This window comes from Sipha flava, unplaced genomic scaffold, assembly GCF_003268045.1.
Source record: "Sipha flava isolate LNK unplaced genomic scaffold, YSA_version1 220_pilon_pilon, whole genome shotgun sequence".
NCBI lineage: Eukaryota > Metazoa > Arthropoda > Insecta > Hemiptera > Aphididae > Sipha > Sipha flava.
In genome coordinates this window covers 805,264-832,876 of record NW_020272849.1, presented here as the reverse complement: position 1 = coordinate 832,876, position 27,613 = coordinate 805,264, and the positions used below count along the sequence as shown (strand labels likewise).

At 25.9% G+C, this 27,613-nt stretch overlaps 2 protein-coding genes across 2 annotated transcripts; one reads left to right on the top strand and one right to left on the bottom strand.

Annotated features, from left to right (window-relative positions):
• The first annotated feature begins 7,047 nt into the window (after positions 1 to 7,047).
• LOC112683153 (zinc finger MYM-type protein 1-like) lies at positions 7,048 to 7,909 on the top strand. The gene is made up of 2 exons (XM_025554054.1): positions 7,048 to 7,072; positions 7,158 to 7,909. Exons 1-2 carry the CDS (start codon positions 7,048 to 7,050, stop codon positions 7,907 to 7,909), a joined length of 777 nt encoding a protein of 258 aa, XP_025409839.1.
• A 5,528-nt stretch (positions 7,910 to 13,437) lies between these two features.
• Positions 13,438 to 19,609, bottom strand: LOC112683141 (tyrosine-protein kinase Src42A). Its single transcript, XM_025554042.1, has 7 exons — positions 18,722 to 19,609; positions 17,341 to 17,504; positions 15,591 to 15,759; positions 15,358 to 15,516; positions 14,573 to 14,751; positions 14,359 to 14,515; positions 13,438 to 13,996 (listed from the first exon to the last, which is right to left on the bottom strand). Exons 1-7 carry the CDS (start codon positions 19,251 to 19,253, stop codon positions 13,788 to 13,790), a joined length of 1,569 nt encoding a protein of 522 aa, XP_025409827.1. The 5' UTR covers positions 19,254 to 19,609; the 3' UTR covers positions 13,438 to 13,787.
• Positions 19,610 to 27,613: the final 8,004 nt, after the last annotated feature.

The window sequence follows — 27,613 nt, the reverse complement described above, 5'->3', positions numbered from 1 at the left end:
TTTTTTGATTTTCGTATAATTTTTCGATCCTAAGGAAAAACTTAAAGATAATGTTGAATTTGTAAATACTAATTTTTCTCAATATATTAAATCATTAATCTATTATGTTTTAAAATTTAAAAATGTCATTCAAGATTACATTTTACATTTACCAAAAGGTTTTAAATTGAAAATCTAAAACATTATAAATATTGATGATTATAGCGATACTCAAAATCTACCAAATCAGTTTGGTATTCTTTTTAAGTTTTTATGATGAATAAAAAATTCCAAATGATATTTTATACGGAAACAACTAATATGAGTCTCGAAGTATGATTATGACAAATATTCAAGCTCTATATATTTAATAAATTATAAAAAAGTACATAAAAATATAACGTGGTATTTACGTAATTTCAGTGACAACTATTTATATGTATATTTAGATACATATTAATGAATTCTATTTCGAATACGAGACACATGTAATGAACAAATGTTTAATCACTCAAAGCCATTTTAAGGTAATCTCAATGAAAAATATTTTATTTATCTTTCAACAAAGCTCTTGAAAATGACCAAAAATAAATAATTTCATCTTTACTTATAAGCAGTGCTCGGGACTTAAAATCATTAAAATAAGTACTTATAAAAGCAGTTAAAAGTATCATTATAAGCACTCCAATAAGCATTTAAAAAACATAAATTTAAACAAAAATATTTTATAAAAAAAAGTTACCTAAAATAGGAAAAAATTTTGAAATTTTCTTTTTACATGAACTTGATAAAGTAAAAAACATATTTTTTAACTGTGCTGAATATATAATTAAAGATTACAAAAAATATTGAAATAAATAAATATAGTCCATATTATAATTTTTTAATTGAAAAATCAAAAAAAAATAAATAAATCTTTATATTATAAAAAAGTCTAATTTTGACTTTCGAGATATTTCGCTTTATTGTTTATGAATTTTCCGAGGGATTTTCTAAAAAATAAAATGTAAACAGTATTTATAAATAGTTGAAAAAATCTGGGTTAGATCAGTGGCCTATTCCATCGTTTATACTTCAAATATGCAAAAAAGCAAAAATAATCAGAAAAACAGGAAATAAGCATTTTGTTAAAAAATCGTCAAAAAATGGAATAAAAAGCACTTTCAAATTCATAATTGAACGTGTTATAACATGACATGCACTTCAATAACTCTCTGTTATATTTTATGTCAAACCATAAAAATAAGCAAACGCTTTAAGCCTTGCTTATAAAGTTATTAAGCTCCGACATAATGTTAAATGCTTATTCGACGCTATCAAAACCACGTACGTTTATGCGTTTATAAAATAAATTTTTTTACATATGATATACAAAAGCAATTATTCAATATTATTTAAGCATCCAATATTATGGTGTATATATTAATCAACATGGGTGTCCAACATTTGACAACAGTATTAAGTTGTTTTTGAATATATATATATATATATATTGTATTACAGTCTTATACACTATAGTCATTTCTTGCATTGCGACCTTCTATTATATAATTATTATAATACATGTTTACATGACATACTATGATTTATGAATTTTTCGGAATTTTTTTCTCCCGCCAATATATCTGAGTTTTTAATAACAACAACGTGAATGTAACAAATCAATTAATGTAAAGAGAAATTAATTAATTTTCCATATTCACTAGTAAATATTGTATACCCTTTTGTGTTTTAACCTGAGTATACGCGTTAACCTTGGCAACGGAAGATTGGTTTTAGGAACTGAATAAATACTTTTAGCTTCCGACGATGGTGTGATATTATACAATCTGTAAGGTTCTATAAATATATAAGCTTCACCAGCTTGTTTAATATAAATACCGGAAATGAATAGATACGCTAAAAATCGACAAAAGCACTACGTCGAACACAATATTGCATACTTACTTGTATACATTAATAATATAACAATATTTATCAAATAACTTACACAAAGCACTGGGTCCCGTCCAACTAACATCAATAAAATCTTCAACTATCTAAAAGCAGCCAAATTGTATCGTTTAATTAAGATAACCTAAAACAATATTATATATTTTAATCACAAAACTCTTTAACTTTTCATATGTACATAATTTAAAAGCAGCTTGACATTCTCACTTACCATTCTTGTAATTTCTAAAATTCAATAATCTCTGCTGTTGTGGCTTTAATATATTTAATAAAAATAATAAAACGATATCACTAAAACTATCGAAATGTGCACTTAAAACTTAATCCGTAACTTGCACGTAGAAAATATTGCTATACACAATAATAATAATAATAATAATAATAATAACGTAATAGTAACAATAATACCAGGTATAATAGAATGCTATACGGTATTAAATATATTAAACTGATCCTTGGGTGTCGTCATATCATACCACGTGTACCCATGTATAAACGATCCGTTTCCAAATTTTATATTAAGTACGTACACGTTGACTTATGGATAATATTTATTTTTTTAATTACTGTTGTAAACGACGCGCGGTTTATATAGATACATATATGTATATATTAACATTCACTAAACATTAAGAATACGTTTATGTGTGCTACTCGAAAAACTGTTTCCATTGGCAAGTTATATTATACAAAGATTATTATATTTACAGAGCTTTATTGATAAATATTTACATTTCAATCAATCCGTTGAATAAACACGATTGTAGCAGTTCGTACACATAATATTATGTCATCGTGTATTATTAGTAGACGGTGCGATTCAAATATCGGTAATGACGGATATGGTATTGAAACGGTTCACCAAATATTCGTATACACACATTTGTTTGTGTTATTAAACATCTGAACAAAAATATACACGGAAAACTGAATAGCACAATGCAAATACGGCAATAGCGCAGTGTTTTATCATTGATTAAATAAACAATACAATATTGTGTACATAACCACTAAGTTTTTTATCCGGAAAGACTGTATTATAGGTACTATAACTACTATACCTACGTATATATTACACTTTTACTTTGGAAGTATTATTTTTTCCGTCCATGCACAGGATTAATTATTTACCAATACTCTACGAGTAGTGGGCAGTGTAGGTTCCGCGATACGTATCGATATAAACCACATTGGCTGTTTATTTCAGCACTGTATAATTATATTTCAATTACAGATAAATATCGTACATTTTACTGTCGTGCACCGGTATTACATAAATCGTGTTCATAATTAAAATAACGTTTTTTTAATGTTTCACCGCAGCGAATGTTTATTGCACTCGTAAACTGAATATAATTATTGTTTTATGAGAACGTGTATTTATTTCTCACGTGGATTTAGATTTCAATTGTAAAAAAGTAATAGCATTTATACTATTATAATATATATATACACGTTACACTCACGTTACACAGTTATGATATGAAATTATATGTACAGAGTATGTAGGAATCGCAAGGATTCGACATTTCCTAAAGTAATTTCGATATAATTATAATGATTTAATCATTTAATCATTTTAAACTCATTCCGATACAGTAAGCACGACTAGAGCGGTGAGGTGGACCGCATGTGTAGATGAAATCTATTCGTTGTGGCTCAAACGAGTGTCAAATATAGGTATTATTCAAACAGTTTGAAGACTGCAATTGAAGAAACAAGTACCTACGCATTAAAGTAAGACATTTAAATCATTACGAAATCGAATAGTTATTATATTTATTTTCATTAATTCTAACATAATAATGAATATGTACACTGGATGCTCGGTTTTTCATCCGGTTTACGATGTAAACAAAATTATAAATTTGTTTAATACATATAATAATAATAATTGTAATTAATAAGAAAATCATATTAAAACAATTAATATTCTATGTGATGAGTCGTATATTATTGTACCTGATGCCATAAAAATTTACAAAACGAATTAGGCAAAATACACTCCAAAAGTATTTAGAATAAATAATGGAATTATAATTTATAATACATACACAAATAATAATAAAAAAAATAGTAAAATGTAAAAATAATATGTAAGAAAACCAAATGTTAAAATAAAATAACCAATGGCCATTGATGCCGAAGTTATAAAAGATCAAAAAAAAAATAATAATAATACAAATGGAATACTCATCAAAAAAGTATTCTAAATATATGCTAAAATTCTTCATAAAAATGGTATTCAAAAGAATAAAAGAAAATTAAAAAAAAATATTTTTTGTTTGAAGTATTAATAAAATAATAGTAACCTAGGGAAATATTTTAAAATTACTGCTTAAGGTTAATATTTTATGTACCCGAGTACCTATTATATAACTGTGATAATTTTAGTATTTACAACATAACAATACATTTTTTTAAAAATAATTATCCATATTATAAAAATGTAATCTTATCTGAAAGCATAAAAATGAACCCTAATCATGTCAGTTATTAGATAATTTGTTATATGATTCATCAGCAATAGATAATTAAATATGTCTCGAACATAACTATTATTATTACTCATTAGTCATTTTAATAATTGTTTTGGTGTTGGTTTTACTAAACAATGTCTTAATTTCTTTTTTTTCAATCAAAATTCAACAAATCATGTCCATACACAATACATTTGGTCAGTGTAATCTATGATAATACTTTCCAACAGGTTACTATACAAAAGTTTGGTCAGTCCTGGTTCAAAAATTAAAAGTAAAATTATGAATTCTATTATCTATAGTGCCTTTGGTGTAGTCGCGTGTTTAATCACCATCAACAATCAATGATTATCTTTTATTATCATGGACTACAATAGCTCGTTTATGGAAATACTCATAGGCCCAAATAAAAAAAATATATAAAACAAGTGCAAGTGCAAAACGACATTTATCCTTCACGTCATTCAATATTGATGATAGAATCAGGGTTTCCGAACGAAACGTAAAAGAACGGTTAAAGAACATTATTGTTGTTCATAAACCAAAATATAATGGAACAAAACCAATTATTTAATTTAGTTTATTGGTCATTCATATGAAATAACAATATACACTATTAAGTTTACTGACCTTTTTCACGAAAAACGTTTTAAACTTAAAAGTTCTTAAAAAAATTGACATGAGGAGCGTCATAAACTATTAATTTCCTTGAACAATTACTAGAAAAATATTATAACTTATTAAGTTCTTTTAACAATTACAAGAAAAACGTTATAATTAAAGAGCGGATTTCATTGATATTGCAACTTTTTATTGATACCCAGTAAATCAAATCTGATCAAATATGTTTACGAATCAGATTAATTACAGTCTTCCTATTTAATTTAATAATGCAATTTTTTGCAATTTTCAACGATTTTACAATTTTTAGCAATTTTTGCAATTTTTATACACTTCACTTGATAAAATATACAAATTATTATTTCCAAAGTGATTTTACAAAAAAAAATATAACTACGACGTAAATTTTTACATGTTGTTAAATGTAGTTTAGGATTTTTAAAATTATATTCATCTGAGTTATCCAAAAAACTCACAAGTTTAGAAAAATCAAATAGTCAATTACTTAATAGTTTAAACATATTTAGTACAAATACTAAATAAAGAAATAAATACTAAACAAATACTAACTAAATAAAAATATTTAGTATAAATATTTCTATAAATATTCCCGGTCCCAATGGAAAAATAGTTAAAGATAAATTAAAATATGTCTTAGAAAAAAATGTAGGATATAAAACTATTAAGACTTACTCTGAGATTATGACAGAAAATCAAAATGTTTATTTAGATACTCGTATAACACCCAATTTTTTAAACTATTTTAAATATGCATCAATAACAAGTGTCGACGTTGAACGTACTTTTTCATTATATAAACATATTTTAAGTAACAGATGATACAATTTTCAAGAACACAATTTAGAGATGTATATAATTATAAATTTTAATTCAGAAAAATAATATATTTTGTAAATATTATATTAATGTCTATAATATTATTTAAGTAAGTAATTAATGATTATATATTTAATATGATTTCACTATGTAATTTTAATGTATTTCATTGCAATTTTAACATATTTATTCTGAAATTTTTGATACATTTGCATTGCAATTTTGACATCTTTTTAGTGCAATTTTAAAATATTTTTAATGCAATTATATCCGGTCTTTAGTAATAACATATTTTGTTTTGTCTAAAAATAATAATAAATACACAGCTTGCATGCGCGATAATGCCGATAACATTGTACATATTACGATTATGAATACATTACTCGTAATTGATGGTGGTCGACAAAATTATTTGTCACTTTTCACTTGTCGAATATCGATACTAATAATACAAATGTACGATTACGATTTACGATTCCAACGAACAACATATAATATTATTTCATTTTATATAAAATTTTACCAAAAAAATTCTAAGTGGCTCCGCCAAAAAGAAATTAAAAGAAAAAAAAAGAAGAAGAAATTAAAAAGTTAAGTGGAAATTTAAATAAATATGTTGTTAAAATGAATACAAAAACATCTACATCACTTATTACTGATAATTCAAAAATTAAGTAGTTCAAACTAATTTATAATAAAATATATTATTGTCTAAAAAAAAAAACGAAATAATATAACAACTCTTATTGTATATTTTTAAATAATACTCATTACTCAAGTAAAAATATGTAATATGTATATATATTATTTTATTTCTTAGTCAATTCACGAAATTTAAATTCAGAAAATCTTATTAATCAGGTTAAATCAAAGGAACAACTAATGAAGAATTTACGACTCAATCTATGGTAAGTTTATTTGAAAATGAACTTGAAACACATGATCAAAATCTAATCGATAATAATTTAAATACTATTAATAACGATATAAAACAAATCAATTTTGAAAATTTCATTGACGATATTGCTTTATGGCCCTTATCCATTACGGACAATTTTCGGGAATACTTCACACTTCATCCTCCAAATCAAAATATTCAAGCTATAGACGAGTCCAAGTAATCGATAAGAGGCGTTTCTCGTAAATTAAAAAAACAATTTTTATATAACAAAAAAGAATGGTGTCTCAGTTTCAAGAACTTGGTTAATATATTCTCCCTCGAGTGTCTGCGTATTCTGTTATATTTGTAAATTATATGCTAAAATTTCAAAACATTTACTTTTCAAGGAAGGCATAGTGATTGGCATCATATTACTGAACGGCTTATTGAACATAAGAATTCAACTACTCATAGGTATGCAATATGTGATTATTCCAAACGTTCTGTAGAATTAAAACGAATTGATTGCCAACTAGTAAAAGAATATAAAACAGAAGTTCAATATTGGAGAAATATTTTAAAACGTACTGTAGCTGTAATTCAGTTTATAAGCCAAAGAGGTTTAACTTTTTTTGGAGATAGTGAAATATTAAATAATTCCCATAATGGTAACTTTTTAGGTATTATAGAATTATTAGCAAAACTTGACCCATTCCTCAAGGAACATTTGAATAATTATGGAAACAAAAGTAGTGGGAAATCTAATTATATTTTATCTTACACAATTCGTAAGCTTATATCACTGATGGCAGATAAAGTTTTAAATGTAATTGTAGAAGAAATAAAAAATGCTAAATATTTTGGCCTTTTTGTAGACTCAACGCCAGATGTGACTCGTATAAACCAATTAGCTATAGTTTTACGTTATGTAAAATCTGATGGCCGAGCCATTGAACGTTTTATAAAATTTCTAGATATTTATAGTCATACTGCTGAATACTTAACATCAACTGTTATTGAAACAATAAAACAATTAAGTTTAAATATTGAGAATTTTGTTGGCCAGCCATACGATAATGCCAGTAATATGGTTGGAAAGTATACGGGATTACAAGCGCGAATAAAAAAGATAGCTCCAGATGCTGAATATTTACCGTGAACAGCACATTCATTAAATTTAGTAGGTGTTCGAGCTGTTGAAAGTTGTAATAATGCAATTAAATACTTCAGTATTATTCAAACTTTATATAATTTTTTTTCTATATCACCTCATCGTTGGGATAGATTAAATCAAAGTTTAAAATCAAAGGGAATGCTTTCTTTGAAATCATCATCACAGACACGTTGGTCAGCGAATGCTAATGCTACTAAGACCTTGACCCTTGGCTAGTCTGAAATTACTAAAATTATTTTTAAAATTTCTATTGATATGAATGAAAATACAAATACTCGTAATGAAGCAAAGCATATTTTAAATCAACTAAAAACAAGAGAAATGGCGATTATGATTGTTACTTGGAATTGTATATTACAGCGAATAAATTTAACTTCATAAACTATACAAATTTCAACAACAAATATATCAATAATAATACCATTATACAATTCTCTATTTGATTTTATACAAAATGTCCGAGAAAATTTTGAAATATACGAAAATGAATCCTATAAAAGAATAAAAAAAAATGTCGATTTTGAATGTCAAAAAGAGCGACAACAAAGTTTAAGACAAAATTTCATTACTGATACACATTATGTAATTTGCGATACATTATTGGCAGAAATATAAAAAAGAAGAGAAGATAATGTTAATGTGAAAAAAAGATTTGGATTTTCATTTAAAGAAAACTTAACCAGAAATGAAATTATGACTAAAATGAAAGCATTAATATTTTTATATAAAAATGAACTTGATATTAACGTTGAAAGCTTCGTAGATGAATTTATTAAATTTTAAATTTTTATTTCATCTACCAACAATAGCACAACAATAACGCTAACCGATCAATTAAAGTTTATAAGAAATATGCAAATAGCACATACGTTTCCAAATGTAGAAACATGTTTGCATATATTTTTAACAATGCCAATAACTATTTGTTCAAGTGAAAGATCATTTTCATTTCTGAAAAGAATAAAAAATAAATTAAGGTCATCAATGAGTCAAGAAAAATTGGATACCTTAGGAATACTTTCAATAGAAAGCGATGTCACGGCAAGTATTGATTTTGATGAAATTATAGATGTATTTTCCAAACAAAAGACCAGAAAAAAAAAATGTTCAATAACCTAACATAACCATTGTTAAATACTGATATTAGGTTAAAACTCGATAAGTATGATTGTATATTAATTATTAAAAAAAAATCTCAAGAAAAGTATTTGATTAAAGTTGATTAAAGTTTGATTAAAGTCTATGATAGGACGTAATTTTAACATTTTCCCAGGGCGTAAAAATACCTAGTTCCACCTCTGGTTATACATATACCACTATTTAAATTTAAATTTCATAGATTAATCATCGATGTAGCAAAGATTTTAAACTTACATAATTATTACCTACTTATTAGTTACCAGGTTTGGTTTATAAATTACACAAATTCAAATACTCAGTAGAAATTCAATAATTTTATAAGGAAAATTATATTTTTGTAAGGTGCCCATATTCATAAAGTCAACTGCCCTTTTGATTTTTCTTACTACCCAATTTAGGTCGTACTGCATGACAAATAATAATTTATATATAAATAAATAAATAGTTTATATAAATACATAAATAAATAAAAGCTTAGTCTGGAGTATTATTATATTTGTAAGGTGCGATTGGTTTCGAATTAAAAATGAATCGTTGGGTATAAAATAGTAACTGAATATGAAAAAACAAAGAAAGAAATACATTAAAAAAATTTAAATTTTAAATTTTACATAGACATAATTTATTTTAATATGATAGATTATTTAAAATGAGTTCTTATTAGACATAGATATGTTAAGAAATATAAATAATAATAGTTACTATTATTTATTATTATCTACAATTTATTGATATAAGATATTATTTTTAAAATCGATTTGTACACTATTATAATTATTTTTATTTTTCCGTTATGTATGTATAACTCTTCTAAAACTGAAATAATGTAAAAATCGTATAGGTATTTAATATTTCTAAATCCATATTAACATCAAAATGTATATTGTAGTTATTTTCTATAAAATGTTGAGCAAAATTTGAATTAGGGGCAGTCATTTTTTAATTTTATTTTAAAATTTATATTTGTCTTGCCTATATAAAATATATTACAAATATTTTTAAGTTTATATATACAAGCATTTTGTAAAAAAATAGAGGATTTTTGTAAAGTTTTTAGTTCTATTATTTGTATGTTTGATTAAATTATTATTAATTTTAAAAGCCATTTTTACATTATCATTATTATTATTTAGAATTTTAGCAAATTTGTTAAATATATTATTGTGATACTTCATGCTACAATATTTAACAATATTATTTTGTGAGTTGTATTTCGTTTTTTATAATAAGGAATTTTTTTAATAATATTTAAATTTAAATTATTTTTATGGGCTAAGGTACTCAATACTATAGATAATATTGATTTCATGTTGATAATTAAGTTTAATTAATGATATACGTTTAATATATAAACAATACATTATAATTAGGGCTCAGAAGTTGATACATTTTTTAGACGATGCTCTCTTAGCCACAAATGTGTTTCATTAATATGTGAATCCGAATAATTTTTATTTTGCATTTTTTTGCATTATTTGGTGTCTATTACTTTTTAAGTCATTTTTTGACCTTTTTAAGTCATTTTCCCACATTTTTGGTCTTTTTTACTGATTTCACACAAAATTCGAAATACTGAAAAATAAAACATTGGTTAGTGCTTGTCTGCGTCTCCCAATCATTTCAGTGGACGTGGAGAGAAGTTTTTCCAAATATAAATATTTTTAAGCAGATAATCGTCTTTCATTTACTTCTGAACATCAAATAAACTTTAATCATACAATGCAATGATTTTGATTTTTGAGTAATTTGTAAGCTTTAATAAATTTATAAAACAGATATTTGTAATTTTTTTATTTCATTTTTAAGGTCATTTGTTATCATTTTTAGATCATATTTTGAGTAATTAGTAATTCTTGATAACATTGTATAGTAAAATGGAGTAAAATATTTAAAAATATGTATTCTTATTAATTTTAAAGAAATATTTGTAATTTTTTAAGTCTTTTTTAAGGACTGTTTATGTCATATTTGCATACATTTTTTAGGTCATTTTTTAATGTTTTTAAGATCATCAACTTCCGACACAATTATAATCAATGGTTCTGTTTAGTATTGAAATTTTTTTTCTGAAATGACACTGATTGTAAATACTAATATTTTTAAAAGCAATACTAGATTTTTCGTTTTTGCAACATCTCTGAATTTTTAATAGTCATCGCTCGTTCCTATATAATATTGTATCATAAATTAAATACCTTTTTATTTACTAATATTCTGACAACACCATTAAACATTTCTTCGGCATTGTATTTTGATAATTTGTTAGATAGGAAGAGCAGAAATATTACATACCTGCATTTAGAATGTTTCATTCATACAGCAACTGTTTTTTCTTAGCTTAAAACTAAAAAATTAATACTTATACCAAGAGAATCTAAGATCTACTAGTAAGATTAATATAAAATCTAAAATATACTTTTAACCAAAATTAATTCAACTAGAAGTAATGAATTTTGTCGCACAAAACAATCATGTTACTTATTTATACTACTTAAAAGCGATACTTATTAGAGTTCAATTTTATCTTTGGAATACTTGTCTAATCAGTCAAATATTCTAAATAACTTTGTATTAACAATAAACACATACAAAGTAATACAAATAAATCTTATCATTTTGAAGGCAAATAATTTTTAGGTAGTACTAAATATAAAAACAGAATTCATAAACTAAATAAGTACTTACCAAGAAATATGATGAATATAAACTTATAAAGGTTAAAAAATATTTTTTTGATATACAATCAAACAAAAAATAATAGCAGGTTGAATTTTATTTTTGATAAAATATCCCATAATAATGATTAATATTTAAGGCTAGGTAATACTAATAATTTTATATAATTATAATTTTAGACATTATTTACACATAAAACAATAATAATAATAATTAGATAATAATAATTAGGTCAATTGTCATTAAGATTGCAAAAAGATGTCTTTTTTTTAACATAATACATATTAAAATTTTGGAATATATATGTTAACAAATTTGTAAATGAATCATTTTTTAAGGAACTAAAAAATATAAATAAAATTAATAATAATAGTTATAATAATCAATTGAAATATTACAAGTTTAAAAAAGGTAAAAAAAAATATTGTTTGTTCAATTCAGCTAAACATATTCTATTATAGTACACACATGAATAAAAAAAATTAGATAACAATTCTTTGATGTATAACTAGTATAAAAACTTGTAATGAGAACAAAATTATTATATATACAGTTTTTTTTATTTATTATTATTATTATTATTTAATTATAAGTTGAACCTCTCGAAATCGCTCTGAAAATATGAACACTTGGTTGCTTTCACATAAATTCGTAAAAGTAGTTTAGAACACCTTTGGGATTTTTTTTATTTTTTTGTACTTTTACTAAGTTAGTGTTTGTATTGTAAGTCATAAAAAAAAATATACAAAATGACCAATGACATAAAAAAGTAATAATAATAATAATAATAATAATAATAATAATGAAATTGGTGAAAAATATAAATTTTACAATAAATATGATGGTAAAATCAGTAGATTAAAAATATATGATGTGATGTAAATAGGAAGTGAAATATGAGTGGGCCGGGAGGGATTAATGTATTTTTAATTATTACAAACTGTGATTGTGATTATAAAACTTTAATTTGAGTTTCAATTACTGACAAAACTTTAAATTTGTTATAAAGATCATTAAAAAATATTCAATTTACTAAATATTTCTTATATGATATTAATAATAAGATTGTAATTATCATGGAAAGTTATGAACTATTATTATTACATCATTGATTTTGAAATATTTTTTTAATTATTTGATTAATACTGAATGTAGAAAAAAAATATTTTAATTACATAATTTTAATACTTAATTGTATTTAAATAAATATTAAAAACTGATATATAATTGCAATCAGATCATGTGAATATTGCTCTTGATATTGGACAAAGAACTGTGCAATTATAAATTTAACAATTAATTAACAAATTTTACTAATATATGATTTATTCTGTGTAGGTAATAAATGCACCTGTTGTAATAAAAAATAAAATAATATACTAAGATTATAAAAAAATTCATCTTCTGTTAATTATATATAATACACTAGTTCTCAGTTTCATAAAATATCAAAACAATCACAGTTTAAAAATATTCCACAATGAAAGGCACAATTAACTGAACCAGGAACAATCCAACAACAAATTTAATTTTCTTAAACAACAGTTTGAGCTATGTTTATGTTTATACATATAATGAGGATTTAAATTATTTATTGGAGTATAAAAATAGAAATTAAACATTAATTTAAAATGATAGGGAAAAGGGAAAACACAAATTAGATAAATTATTTTGGCAAATGAAAAAATGTAACCTAAGTAGTTCAAAATAAAATACACAATAAAATAATAATATCTAATGTTTTTCAATACAATTAATAGATTATCTAAGACTAAGTAGTTTAAAAACAAGTTATTCATTAAATCTTCAAGTAAAAAAAAAAAAGAAAAAAGAGAAGTTATAAATATTTATGACTTACCAAAAGTAATGATGGTCAAAGATGTATCTAACAGTGTTAATGATAAATATTGTGCATATGATGTTGTTGATGTCTGTGTGCGTGATAAACCGCTGCTGCGTGTTGCATGTAAATAGCGGCTGCTTGGGGATTAGCGCCGCGTAGAGCGATGGCCTGTTGCATAGGCCACTCCGAGAGGTGGGCGTGATCTCAGTAACCCGATGCTTCTTTATATTCAGACCCTTCCATTGTGAAGAAGTCTTCCAATTTCCACTGGAGAGTTTCAAATGTTGGCCTCTTCATGGGGTCTTTATGCCAGCATTCTAACATTATATCATATAATGCAGTTGGACAATTAGGTGGCATTGGCATTCGATAACCATGCTCAACTTGATGAAGTACCTCAGCATTGGTCATACCTAAAATTAATTAGTGATTACAATTTATTATAATACATATACATATCAATTATACAATTTTACTTTTTTATAACAAAATATTATTAAAAATGTCTACATAATACACTTTTATGAATATAGTAATACATTATAATTATTTATATGTATTATTTTATTAAAAAATTAATTACATCAAATATTTACACTTTTTCCTAGTATTGTATAAAAAAATTAAATTTTTTAAAACTTTTTTAAAAAAGACTATAGTTTATATAACAGAAATATAATATATAATAATTGTAGGTATAGTCAATGTACTAACTATGAATGGTTACTGAATAAAACCTTTAGTCTTTTAATACTAAATAAAACTTTATATTTACCTGGATAAGGTATACGTCCATAGGTAACCAGCTCAGTGAGTAAAATTCCAAATGACCATACATCAGATTTTATAGAAAATTTGCTGTAATTAGCAGCTTCAGGTGCAGTCCATTTAATTGGAAATCTAGCACCAACTCTCGCTTCATACTCATCCTCCTAAAAGAAATATCATTAATATTCTATTCATTAATATATTATTTTTGTAACTTTAACCTTTATAAGACGAGCAAGACCAAAATCTGCTATTTTAACAACGTTACTCTCTCCAACAAGAACATTTCTAGCAGCAAGATCACGATGAATGTAGTTTTGAGATTCAAGATATGCCATGCCAGAAGCTATTTGAGCTGCCATATCAATCAACTGTTGAAGCTTCAAACCTCTTCCCTTACCTATATATAAGTTGATTAATTTATAAATATTATATATATACAGTGGCGTATCCAGAATTTTTTTTAGGGGGGGGGGGGGCAAACACTGTCTAAAATTTTACCTTATACACTACCTACTACCAAAAAGATAAAAAAAAATTAACCAAATATTTAATGTTTTTAATGAAAATAATTTATTTATATTTTCAGTCAGTTATTAAGTTAATATATATGTACATAATAATAGTAATTTAATAATAAAAACGGGTTAGTCCAAACAAATATATTAGTGTATAAAAACAATTGTAGATTGTATAAAATTATTTTGACCAATCAACGAGTAGCAATTTTATCAAAACGTGATAATGGTAATAATGATTACTGGTAAAACCGCAAAATATTCATTGGTATAAGCATATTATTGTAGTATGCGTTCATGTATACGAATAAATATAAATCTTTAAAATAAAATCTAGTAAATATAGCCAACGAGGGGGGGCCATGGCCCTTGTGGCCCCCCCCTGGATATGCCATTGTATATATATATATATATATTAAATATAAACAATTTTAATACATGTAGGTAAATATAATTTCAAATAAAAATAATTTTCAATGTAATTTTACCTTGTAAAAAGTCTAAAAGACTTCCATTTTTCATAAGTTCAGTAATAATATAAATAGGTTCTTCCATAGTGCAAACAGCATATAACTGGATTAATTTGGTATGTCTTAGTTTCTTCATAATTTGTGCTTCAGCTAAAAAGTCTTTTGGATCCATTGTACCTTAAAAGCAAAATATATTTTGTATAAATTAATTGTATCAATTAATACTTTTATAAATTATGGATATAACTTACCAGTTTTCAAGGTTTTAATAGCAACAGGTGTTGTATTATTCCATAAACCTTCCCAAACTTCACCAAATTGACCATGTCCTAACTTACGAACAAACTTTAATGATGATCTATCAATTTCCCATTGATCTCTTGTGCTATGAGATAAACCACCAGTAACTGGTTTTTCAACCTATCATATAAATTAAAAATATTTTTTATAAATTTCAAAAATTAAACTAAATCCTTTAACTTATCAATATTAAATAAATTACGAATACCTATAGAAAAAAATTAATTAATTGAAATATAGTAGAACCTCATTAATCCGGACAGCCGTTTATAAATACCTAAATTACGCTAGTTTATCTAAGCTATCTAAATATTGCCATTAAATACGTAGAAGATAATAACGATGAAAACATATCTGCGTATTACGAGCATCTAAGGCACCTTCGTGAGTTAATCATTAAAGAAATCACTGAGAAAAGAAGACAACCCCAAAGATTAGCAGTTTTTTAAACCAGTAATTTATGCTTAAGCGTGTCAAGTGTGAATAATGCAGGTAAACCTTAATATGTACTGTATTATGTACGTAATGATTAGAGCCCCGAATTGTATGCATTTGTATATTTTTATATATTAAACAAAAATTAGCTAGGTAAGACAGAAATTTGAATTTTAATCTAATGTGTTGATACGCGAAATTAAATTTGGCATATTTTTGCATATTTGGAACATTTCAAATTATTATGCATATTTTAGCATTTTTCTGAAATATAATGCATACATAAAAAAAAATATTACGAAGTTGGTTAATAATATTATTATTTATTACTTAGCGCATGTCCATCATAATTCCGTGAGTCGTGCAGTTATAAAATTTGATTTTTGTGTTATAAGATAAAGTTTACTAAAAGTACCAATACGATTGTAACTCTCTGGGTAACTTTAAAAATATTATAAAAATCCACTTGATTTGTTTGATTTGATTGATTATCGTTTGCAACTTTTTGTTAAGATGAGTGAGTGTTCAAAATATAATTTAATTTCAATACAACATAACAGTTCTATACAGTTTAATACAATATATAAAATACAGTTGATATATTTTAAAGCATATTTTTTGATGAATATTAATTATTTAATGAATTGTATATATTTTAAAATTAAATAAATTTAATAAATAATAAACATGCATTTTTGTTTGCATATTTTCACATATTTTTGCATATTTTGAGTGCATATTTGAATGATAACCATCGTATAAATGCATGCATATTTTGTACATTTTTAGTCCATATAATTCCAGGTCCTAATAATGATTATAATACAATTATGTACTATTTTCTAGGTTTCATATTGTTAGACATACATGTATGTATTAGATTAAAACTTGTATAATAAAATATACAATACATTTTTTTTAAATTATAAATTTACGATTTTTGATTATTTTGTTTAATCTAGACTTTCATTCATTTGAACTATCAAGAGCCTCAATTAGTCCAGGTTAATGAGGTTCTACTATATACATTTTTGTTATTAAATAGGGTATCAGCAACTGAGGCCATTAGCTTCTTTAATAGTTTTTGGTACAATAAGTTTTTAGTAGGGTGATATGTAACACATGGGGTAGATGAAGTTCTCCTTTTGAACTGTCATCTTACCCAGAAAGTAAATTCGCCAGTGACCAAATTTAAACTGGAAACTGTATGTTAAAATTACAACATCCCCCACAAGTATTTTACTAAGCAAAATTATATATTATTACCTGAACACAAGGTTTACGTAAGTTAACACATAAACCATCTGCATCTTTACTATAGTATTCGACTAACTCCTGTAGAGTCCTAAATGTTGTACGTCGAGCAATAAAAAAGCCACCTTCATCTAGTTGTCTGATTCGGTAATGTTTAACAGTATCACCATCGCGAACTAAAATACATAATAATTTGTTATTCTACAGTATTAATTAATAATAAACAATAGATATTTATTAATATCATGATAAAAACATATTATAATGATTCAAAATATACATATGAACATACATAATTCAATGTATTATCTATAATTAAATTGTATTAAATATACAATCCTGTAAAAACTTAGCTAAAAAATGAAACTTTGAATTAATAAAACATTTAAATTTAAATCAATAATACATTTTAAAGTGTCAACTAATAATCCTATGATATGAAATAATTATGTATTATTTAACCATAAATAACCATTAATAGTTTTTATAACTTATTTTGTAATTTTTTTCATAAAACTTAAATAGCTATTTAAATTGTATTAATTTAAGGATATGAATTTTTAACACTATTAAAATCATCAACATTCAAAATTATTTTATTTAACATATACTAAGACTTCTCTAATAATTATTTATTGATTTATACCTAATTCAAATTGTCGTTATGCCAATTTAACTTACTTTTATACCAAGTTTTTTAATTTTACAGAAATTATTTATTGTTATTAAGGTTATTAAAAAACATAATATTAATAAGAAAAATAAAAATCAATATTAGTAAATATTATAACTACCAGTTGATTAACACTAAAATATATTTAATTAACTACATTATTTACATGACAAATGCATATGTATAAAACAAAAAACATTATAAAACTACTTACTACCTACTGTTTAAATAAAAATAACTTGAAAGTTCAAAAAACATTCCTAGTTTTAAAATATTTACAACTGATATCAATGTTATCCAAAATTAAACAACACAAAAGATGTTTAGAACAAAGTTAACAGTCATATTAGATAACCATTTAATACTAAAAATGTAAATGTGTTTAAAAGTATAAATAAAAAAATTAAATATTATAATACTAATGATACAGTTAAAAGAATATTTAGTGTTAAACAATTTCTTAGAACTAAAAGGATAATTGCTTTTGATAAAGTATTTGTTATTAATAATTTGAAGAATTAAAATTTTCTCAACTAAACCCAATAAAATTTATATTTCAAAAAGACAATCAGTTTAAATTGTTATTAATACCTATTAACAGGTACCAACAACTAGGATAATTATTATTCATTCAATAGTTGTGTTTATTCATTTCCATAAAGTAGTTGGTATAATAAAATACAAATAATAAAAAATGAAAATAACACTTAAGGTACTCACCAGACAAAGAATAATCATTCCGTCTACTCTCAGAATCCCTAATTAAAAATGCTCCATGATCATTCTCTGGCAACAACAATTTTTTCTCAGCCTCAATTCTTTTGATCTTGCCAAAATACCATGGCTCAGCTTCTATGGATTTCAATTTGGCTACATAATTAGAAGGAATGTAACCTTCTTGTTTGGTGGCTTTGCTCCTGGCCAGCCACCAATCCCCTTGTGTATCATTTAGGATTTCTAAGTGTTCCCCTTTTCTGAAACTGAGGTCCTCATCGGTGCGTGCATCATAATCATACAGAGCGACGAATATTTTAGCTGATGCATTAGTTGCATTAGACGGTTCCTGGTCAGGAACCGGTGGCATTGGTCCATTCCTAACTTCGCGTATATTATCGTGGGGTGGCATGTTCTGTATAGGCACGCTGGGCACTGCAGGCGATACCGAGTCCTTGTTGTTGCCAGCATTAGATGGCGAGCCCGTCATATCCTTTTTGTTGGACGAGCCCCTCTGACAACTGAAGCAGCTGCCCATCTTGCGCAGCGCAATTTTTACTAACCCGAGTCCACCCAGTTACCACAAGAAGATACCGAACACGATCAGACGTGTATTGCGTACATTATAGTAATACACGAACGCACTGTTTCAACGACGACGATCCGAATGCGCGGAGAAATTTAGCAGCAACAACACTCAACGTCGACGCGGACCGATCACATCTAGATAAATTACTTTCGTGATCTATCGTATACACGGTTGGAATTATTTGACTTGACGAAATGCACCAGCACAATTAATAATAAATTATGTAAATCGTAAAGTGTACTCGCACTGAAAGAGTAGTGTTAAGTTAATTAAATATTCGGAGCACCCGTAATATAGGAAAAAAAACACAAAAGACAATTACTGATAAGAACTATTTGGGTATCATGGAAGAAGAAAATTGTCCAGCGGGTTTTTTTTCCTTTCCTCGTCTTTCAACGGAACGTGTACATCAACGTATTCGGAAATACAGAATAGAAATTTCATTATTTTTAAAAGTGTAACGGGCAAAATAAAATAATTAATAATATTTGTCAGAAACTAAAACCATGGGCGTCTAATAACAAAAAAAAAAAAAAAACAAAATATACAGTGAGTAACTGTTTGTGAAACCGATTTGACGAAAATAATTCGTGGTCGACGGAATAAGTTGGACCATAACGTTTAAGAAATGCCGAAATATCGTTTCATTGTTTTAGTCGAGTCTAATTCCACGATTAATTATAATAAAGAAATCGTTATAGAATGTCATCGCAGTGCCCGTTGTCGTGCATCCGCTGAATTAGGTAGCTAGAAGTTCAGTTGCCCGTTGGAATGAAGCCCGAGGGAAGGGGATCTACGCACAATCATAATACATAATATAATAACTTTGTACACATATCATATCATATAGAATATAGTGAGTTTGCTTGGTGGCAGGTAGGAATATTTGTGTATACATACGGTTTGAAGCTAACAATTATTATTCTATTTTGAAAGTCGTATACGACCTTGACGTTGTACCGAGAAATACGAATTATAGGGATAATTTAGTATATAAAGGTATATAAATACGTGTGCGATAATAAAAAAAATACGTCATCTTCTATTTGGTAAGAATTAGGTAGCTTATGTCCTTATATATTAAAGTATTGAGTAGTACCTACTTATAACAATGTAAATTTCATATTCAATAAATTCATAATAAGCTAGTATAAGATTATAAATTCTTAACCAACCGCGCTACGTATGCTATTAACCAATTATTCATCATTATTATTTATTATAATACGCCTCGAGTGATCGAAGTAAATGTCGCATGTTATGTGTAAGCATATTGATTCCCTTTTTATGGATATTATGTGTAGATACCAATTTAATATATATTTAATTATGTTTACTACAACTACGGGCTTTCTACTATTATTCAGGATATCGACGCAATTTTAAAGCGGACGTTTTTTTACATGTGATTAATATTTGAAACGAGTATAATATTATACTTATAGAACATAATAGATATATTGCATAACAAATGTAAGAACAAATTTCATTCAAACGGTACAATATAATAATATACACTACCGTTATACCGTTTTCACCGATAATAACCTTTTAATAATTTAATCACAATTAAGCATTTATTATTATTTTATCTGTAGGTTGTTGCTATAATGCTCAGCTGGAACTATATTCATCATGTTCATAGGATATTTAATTTTTTGAATTAGGTACTTTTATTATTTTAATTGATATTTTCGGATATTGAAATGTAATTCGATTTCGATCAATACTTTGAACCGAACAATTATTAATAATGTTCATTGATTAGCTCAGTGCCTATAATTCATGAACAACTATAATTTTTAATTATACTGTTGATATATATTTTTTATAAAGAAATATAAAATTTTCAAAAAGGATTCTGACATATTGTCAAGTTTAAATATTATTTGGATATCAACAAAAACGATCAATGCATACCTTCTCATTGATCGCAGATAGTGATGGGCAAAAGTAACTAATAACTACCGACTTGGTCGGTAGTATCAAATGACTAATTTAGTTACTCGAATATTTTTATTATTCGACTTATTTTTACTATTCGACTAGTTATTATTATTTTTCGACTAATTTTTATTATTCGACTAGTTATTATTATTCTTCGACTAATTTTTATTATTTGACAAGTTATTATTATTCGACTTATTTTTATTATTTGACTAATTATTATTATTCGATTTATTTTTATTATTTGACTAATTATTATATTTAACTTATATTATTATTATTTTACTTATTTTTAATTTTTATAATTTGACTTATAATTTTTATTCAACTCGTTTTTATTGGACTGATTGAAAGCTTTTAGCAGAATTATTTTATTCAACATAATAATTTAACAAAAAACTTAAAAAACTTAAACATTACTTCAGAGCAATATTAACCGAATTATCAGTTCCTAATTTTAGTCGCATAGTTAATTTCTCATTATTCTATATCAATGTTGTCACCTGGTGCTGTACTAGTCTCTTATGAGTCATCACAGCATCGTAGCAGAAATATGAACTTTTCATATAATTCTACCCAAAACAGCCCTTTTCAGGGTTACTTGAAGCGTAATGTGAAGCAATCGCTTCGAGTGCTCCAACTTAACATTGAAGGAATATCAAAAAACAAAACAGAGTTTTTTGGTAAACTAGTAGACAATCATTCCATTGACATAATTGCTCTTCAAGAAACTCATATTACAGATGATATAAATTTTGCTACTAGAGGCTACTACATTCATGGATGTAATATTGTCGCAGCATTACACGAAAAAGTACACGGATTAGCTACTTATGTCAAAAAAGAAATCACAGATTATTCCATCGAATATAGCATGAATATAAATGACATTCAGGTCATTAGCATTAAAATAGCTGATCTAACCATTATAAACCTATACAATCCTGCTGCAAAGCGGTCTTCCACCAATCTGCGTTGCGCACCACATCCAGCGATATATGTAGGAGATTTTAATAACCATCACCAGGAATGAGGCTATGAAGAAAATTACGACAAGCGATAGCGATGTTCCGACCGACCGTCCGTCACCGGCGCCACCACAATCCCACATATTACCTACCAGTTACATACTTGTATATATATATAACCGTAATTAGTAAGTTAGATAATGAGTAATAACTACAACTCTATAAATACAATTTAGTCCGAAATTCAAATAGAAAAAGTAATAACTTTATATGTTTAAATTATCACCGATAGATCCACCGTATACATTATATGACCGTACAGTATATTCACGATACCTACAAAACTATTTCCTTTCAGACACCGACACATCGACTACGTCGATTGTTTAGTTCAATTCTGGTTTTTTATATAATTTTAAATTACAGTTTTTTTTTTCTTTATATTTCTATCGAACATCTTTAATGATTTAGTTTATAAATCTACAAAAGTACTGTTGTTTTATAAATAATAGCAGTACTGTATTTTTTTTTTTTTAAAATATTTGTGTAGCATCTTTTTTAATATCTACATACTAAAAATATTGTTTTGCTATTTCAGGGGTTTAATTATTATTATTCTTCAATTTTATAATTATAATAAATAATATACTTATATACTAATTTATGTATGTAAATATAAGTATAAACAATTAGATATTTTATTTATGATGTATATAGTTAATATAAATTTTGTATCCGAATGGCGAATTGAACAATTTGTGCATCGATTCCCAATCTTTTCGATCGACGTAAATAATGTGTACGTAATAAATAATAATTATAATAATATCAATAAGAAATATGTAGTAAATTTATTAGAAAATTAAAATAGTGTTGTGTGTGGATAAGTCATTAGTGATTACTGATACTGATACGGTCAGCGGGTTGACGCAGGGGACAATAGTGTAATCGGTTATTTTGGGAATGCAGGCGGATCGCATCCGTATAAACGGACACACACATCAACATTAATTTACTTCGCACACACTCTCAACTCAAATATTCTCGGGATTGATAGGTAGCCTATACAAAACTCCTTAGAAAATGACCAACTGGAGTTGGACACCCAAGTATCCGCTTGCCTGGTTTCAATCTCCCCAGAAAACAATGGATTCTTCTTAATAGATTCCGATCTAATCATGGACGCTGTGCGCATCTTATGAGCAAATGGGGATTGGAAACATCAAGTGGCTGTCAATGTGGAGATCCCAATCAAATGATGTCTCATATTGTTGAGGAGTGCCTCTTGTTCTCCTTTGGGGGCAGATTGGATGAACTTCATAATTTGGAGGACGGAGCTATTGAAAGGTTGATTGATTTGCCATTGGACTTGTGAACCCAGAAAATGTGTATATAAAAAAAAAAATGAAGTCGCTGTGTTTACTATTTAAATATTATCTGTTATAATTTGTTCATAATATTATTAGTATTGTTATTTATTTAGTTATTACTATTACTATTATATTTATCTTGTTCTATATACTCTTTATTGTGTGATATTGTTATAAATCTGCTAATCTTGCCATACGCTAATAATATTAAATATATTTGAACAATTTTTTTTTTTGGATGCCTAACAAACATTGTCATACACATATTACACTAAACTAATTTTAGGCCATTTAATTTTGTGCATACGCATAGCAACTTTTTTTTTTAAATGACAACCCCACCTTTTTTTCTGGTAATTATTTTGACAGGTATTTTTTTTTATAAATTTTAATATTCAAACCAACTTCCTAAGTTAAAAATTAGCTGAGTTATGAATTTTTTAATGTTTGATATTATTTTTTTAAATTTTTGAATTATCCACAAATTTGTTGACTTAAATTATTTTTTTTCCTCCATAATATGATATTTCCTAGTACTACTTTTAGTATCTACTTTTGGGAGGGATAATGCTTCATCTTACCATACTTTTTTTCCCATGTAATAATTTTTCTCCCTTTTTAATTAAAAAAATACATTTTTTTTTATAATTTTAATTTTTTTAGTTGGTTCAAATTACATTAATCTATCTAGAATTATTCAAATTGTTCTCCATCATGAATTAAGCATGCTTCTGTCCTCCGTAGAAATTCCCTATTTGTTGCACTTGAAATTTGTTGTTCAGTAAGCTGATTACATGCCGCATTTATTTTATTATTTATTTTATCTTTCAAATGCATAAAACTAGTAGGTGGGTCTGCATAGACGACAGTTTTTAGATATCTCCACAAAAAGTAGTCTAGTGGTGTGAGTTCTGGGAATCGAGGTGGTCATTGTATTATCCCATAAGTTCTTATCAAACGATTTTCAAAATTTTCATTTAAATAATTCCTCACAACTGTTGCATTATGTGCTGGGGCTCCATCTTGTTGCAAAATCAAATTGTTTCTTGTTGCAAGAGGAATATCGTCTAGCATGATCGGTAACTCTTTCATTAGACATTCTAGATATCGTTTTCCATTTAATGTACCGTTGTAGAAATAAGGTCCCGGAAATTTACCTCCAATCAACTCGCACCAAACATTTGTTCCCCAGACACATTGGTTATTTGTTTCAATAACCCAATGGGGATTTTGATTGTCCAAATAACGATTATTTTGTTTATTTATAATCTCATTGTTAGTAAATTTAGACTCATATATCCACAATATGTAATTTAAAATTATTGGACTGTTTTCTAATTCAGTAATCAGTCAAGAAATAAACGTAATCTTACGTTCAGCATCACCTTAACGTGATGTAACTATTTCAACTAATATCAAACATTTAAAAATTCATAAATCAGCTAATTTTTGACTTAGGAAGTTGGTTAAAACATTAAAATGTATAAAAAAATACCTGTCAAAATAATTACCAGAAAAAAAAGGGAGATTGTCATTTAAAAAAAAAATTGTGATACGCGAAATGAAATGGCCTAAAATTAGTTTAACTAGTGTAATAAGTATATGACAAAGTTTGTTAAGCATTCAAAAAAAGATAATTCAAATATATTTAATATGTGCAGAGTTACATAGTGTTTCCAACTATTGATTACACACTGTATATTAGGGTGGTCCTTATTTTTAAATATTTAAATTTTTGTGATCCATTCCCCTGATTAGGTTCCAATATGTATAATAATTATGTATACAAAATTTAAGCATAATCGGATAAGCTTAACTCGTGCCCCAAAGCTCTCAAAAGTTTCACGTTGTTAATATTTTTAAAAAATTGAGTAATTCATAAAATTAACGAAAAAATTAAATAATAAATACATATTTTGTAAGAAAAAACGAATTTTAATTTTATAAACAATTTATAATAATTAATACCTTTTTTAATAAATAACTACCAATATTTTATTTTGCATGCGTATATTATAATTTTTCCATAAGAGTGCTTTTGTTTGAATTTGAATACTGTTGCCTGTATTCCGTGACAACTTGAAGAATATACTGCTTCTGTTCTTCATTTTTTGAACCAATTTTGTTAAAATCTTCAATTAATTTAACAGCTCGTTCAGCCATATCATTTACAATTTTTAATTTGCTGATAATTTCTTTACCCCGTTTGTATTCTAAATTGTTCTCCCAAGTTGATGGCGATGTTTCAATAAAGTTATAATTTATATTGAACCTTTTAAAAAAAATTAAAGTTTTATCTGAAATAAATGATTCAACCGTATTATTTATAAAACTTGGTATTTCATTTAATTTAACACATAATCGTTTTTATACATTAATTGAGTCTCCATCTACATTATTATCTTTTTTTAAAGTTTGAACCATTTCAATTTTTGTATCGTCAGAAATTTCATCATCGAAAAATGCAAACCCAACTGACTCTGGAGACAAATACCATAGATGATTGATAAATTTTTTTAGTGTAACTTCAGATAAATATTCATCTATTGTCTTATAATCATAAAGATCACACAAAAATTGTAAGTCTTGGTGTGGTGCAACACAAGCATTTGGTGCATTAAACCACGCTTTAACATAGCAAAGAACAATAAAAATACAAATATCACGAACTGAATCGTATTCTCTTTTGTTTAATATATATTCTTGACGAAGTATAAATATTTTTAAACAATAAATGGCCTTCGACATCCAGCGAGCATGATGAATTGCTCCTGGAGCTCGAAAAAAGATTTGACGAGCAGGAGTACCATTTAAAAATATAACGGTTAGTTCAAGAAATTCTCGGTAATCTTCCCTACATTGAATCTTAGTTAATTCAGACATGCAAAATTTTAAAATACATTCAGTCGAATTATTTAAATGTTGACTAACTTTAGTGTCTTGGAGTTTCCGATTAAATATATTTTCGTTTGATCACGAAGTTCGTATACTAGTGACATTATAACATCTATTTTACAAATGTACTTTGCAGTAACAACACCAGTGACTTTGCAATAACTAATGATAAATACGAACAATTATGATTCACATAATCACATTAGATATTAAAAAGCATTAAGATAAAAACGGACTATGTACGATTGTAATATGAACTGTATCGATGGGGTATTTTTATATTTACAGACATGTCTATGGTTTATTATGATAGTAACTTTAAGGGCTTTGGGGCACGGGTTGAAATTATCCGATTATATTCAAATTTTGTATACATAATTTTTATACATATTGGAACCTCTTTAGAGGCATCGACTATAAATAATAATAATAAAAAAAAAATCCCTATAAATAAGAACCATCCTACTGTATATATATATATATTAATAGTAATTTGAGATAAAAACGCTTTCTAGTATATAATTATCTAAATTATATTTTTTCTCTATCAATATAACAATTTAATTAGTAACTATTATCAAGTTATAAATAATTACTAATTAAGTTTGTTGGTATTTATAATCTAATGGCGTATATTCTTCAGAAAGGTGGGTGGGATTAATACCAATAAATATGGCACAAATTTTTTATTTAAATCTATAAATAAATTTTAAGACAAAATGATTTCAAAATTGAAATGTAATTAAAATTATCCTACTATATATAAAATCACAATTAAAATTTTCTAGAAATAATTTCTGTTTTAAGGTTCAAATATTAAAAAAAGAAATATTGGTTTTATTTTGTAATGCAAAATGTTTTATTATTATTTGAGTTATACTGTTTTATCATTTGTTATCAAGATATTAAAAAAATGCATTTGTTGGTAGGCATCTACCCAAGAGCATTAAACTTTATACCAGGGCGAATTTAGTTTTTTTTTCTTTTTTGAAGGGAGGGGTTGAGAAATTTCCTCTGAACAACAATTCACAATTTAGTCAATTAAAAACCAAAATTAAAATGTTAGCAAGCAATTTTAATGTTTATTGTTTAATTATATCAATTTTTTTTACAAAATTAATGAAATAAA

Coding starts and splice junctions, on each gene's coding strand:
- LOC112683153 (XM_025554054.1), top strand. CDS start 7,048: ATGGTGTCTCAGTTTCAAGAACTTG. Junction 7,073..7,157: donor GTCTCAGTTTCAAGAACTTG/GTTAATATATTC, acceptor TTACTTTTCAAG/GAAGGCATAGTGATTGGCAT.
- LOC112683141 (XM_025554042.1), bottom strand. CDS start 19,253: ATGGGCAGCTGCTTCAGTTGTCAGAGGGGCTCGTCCAACAAAAAGGAT. Junction 17,505..18,721: donor GAATGATTATTCTTTGTCTG/GTGAGTACCTTA, acceptor TATGTATTTTAG/TTCGCGATGGTGATACTGTT. Junction 13,997..14,358: donor TGGACGTATACCTTATCCAG/GTAAATATAAAG, acceptor AATTAATTTTAG/GTATGACCAATGCTGAGGTA.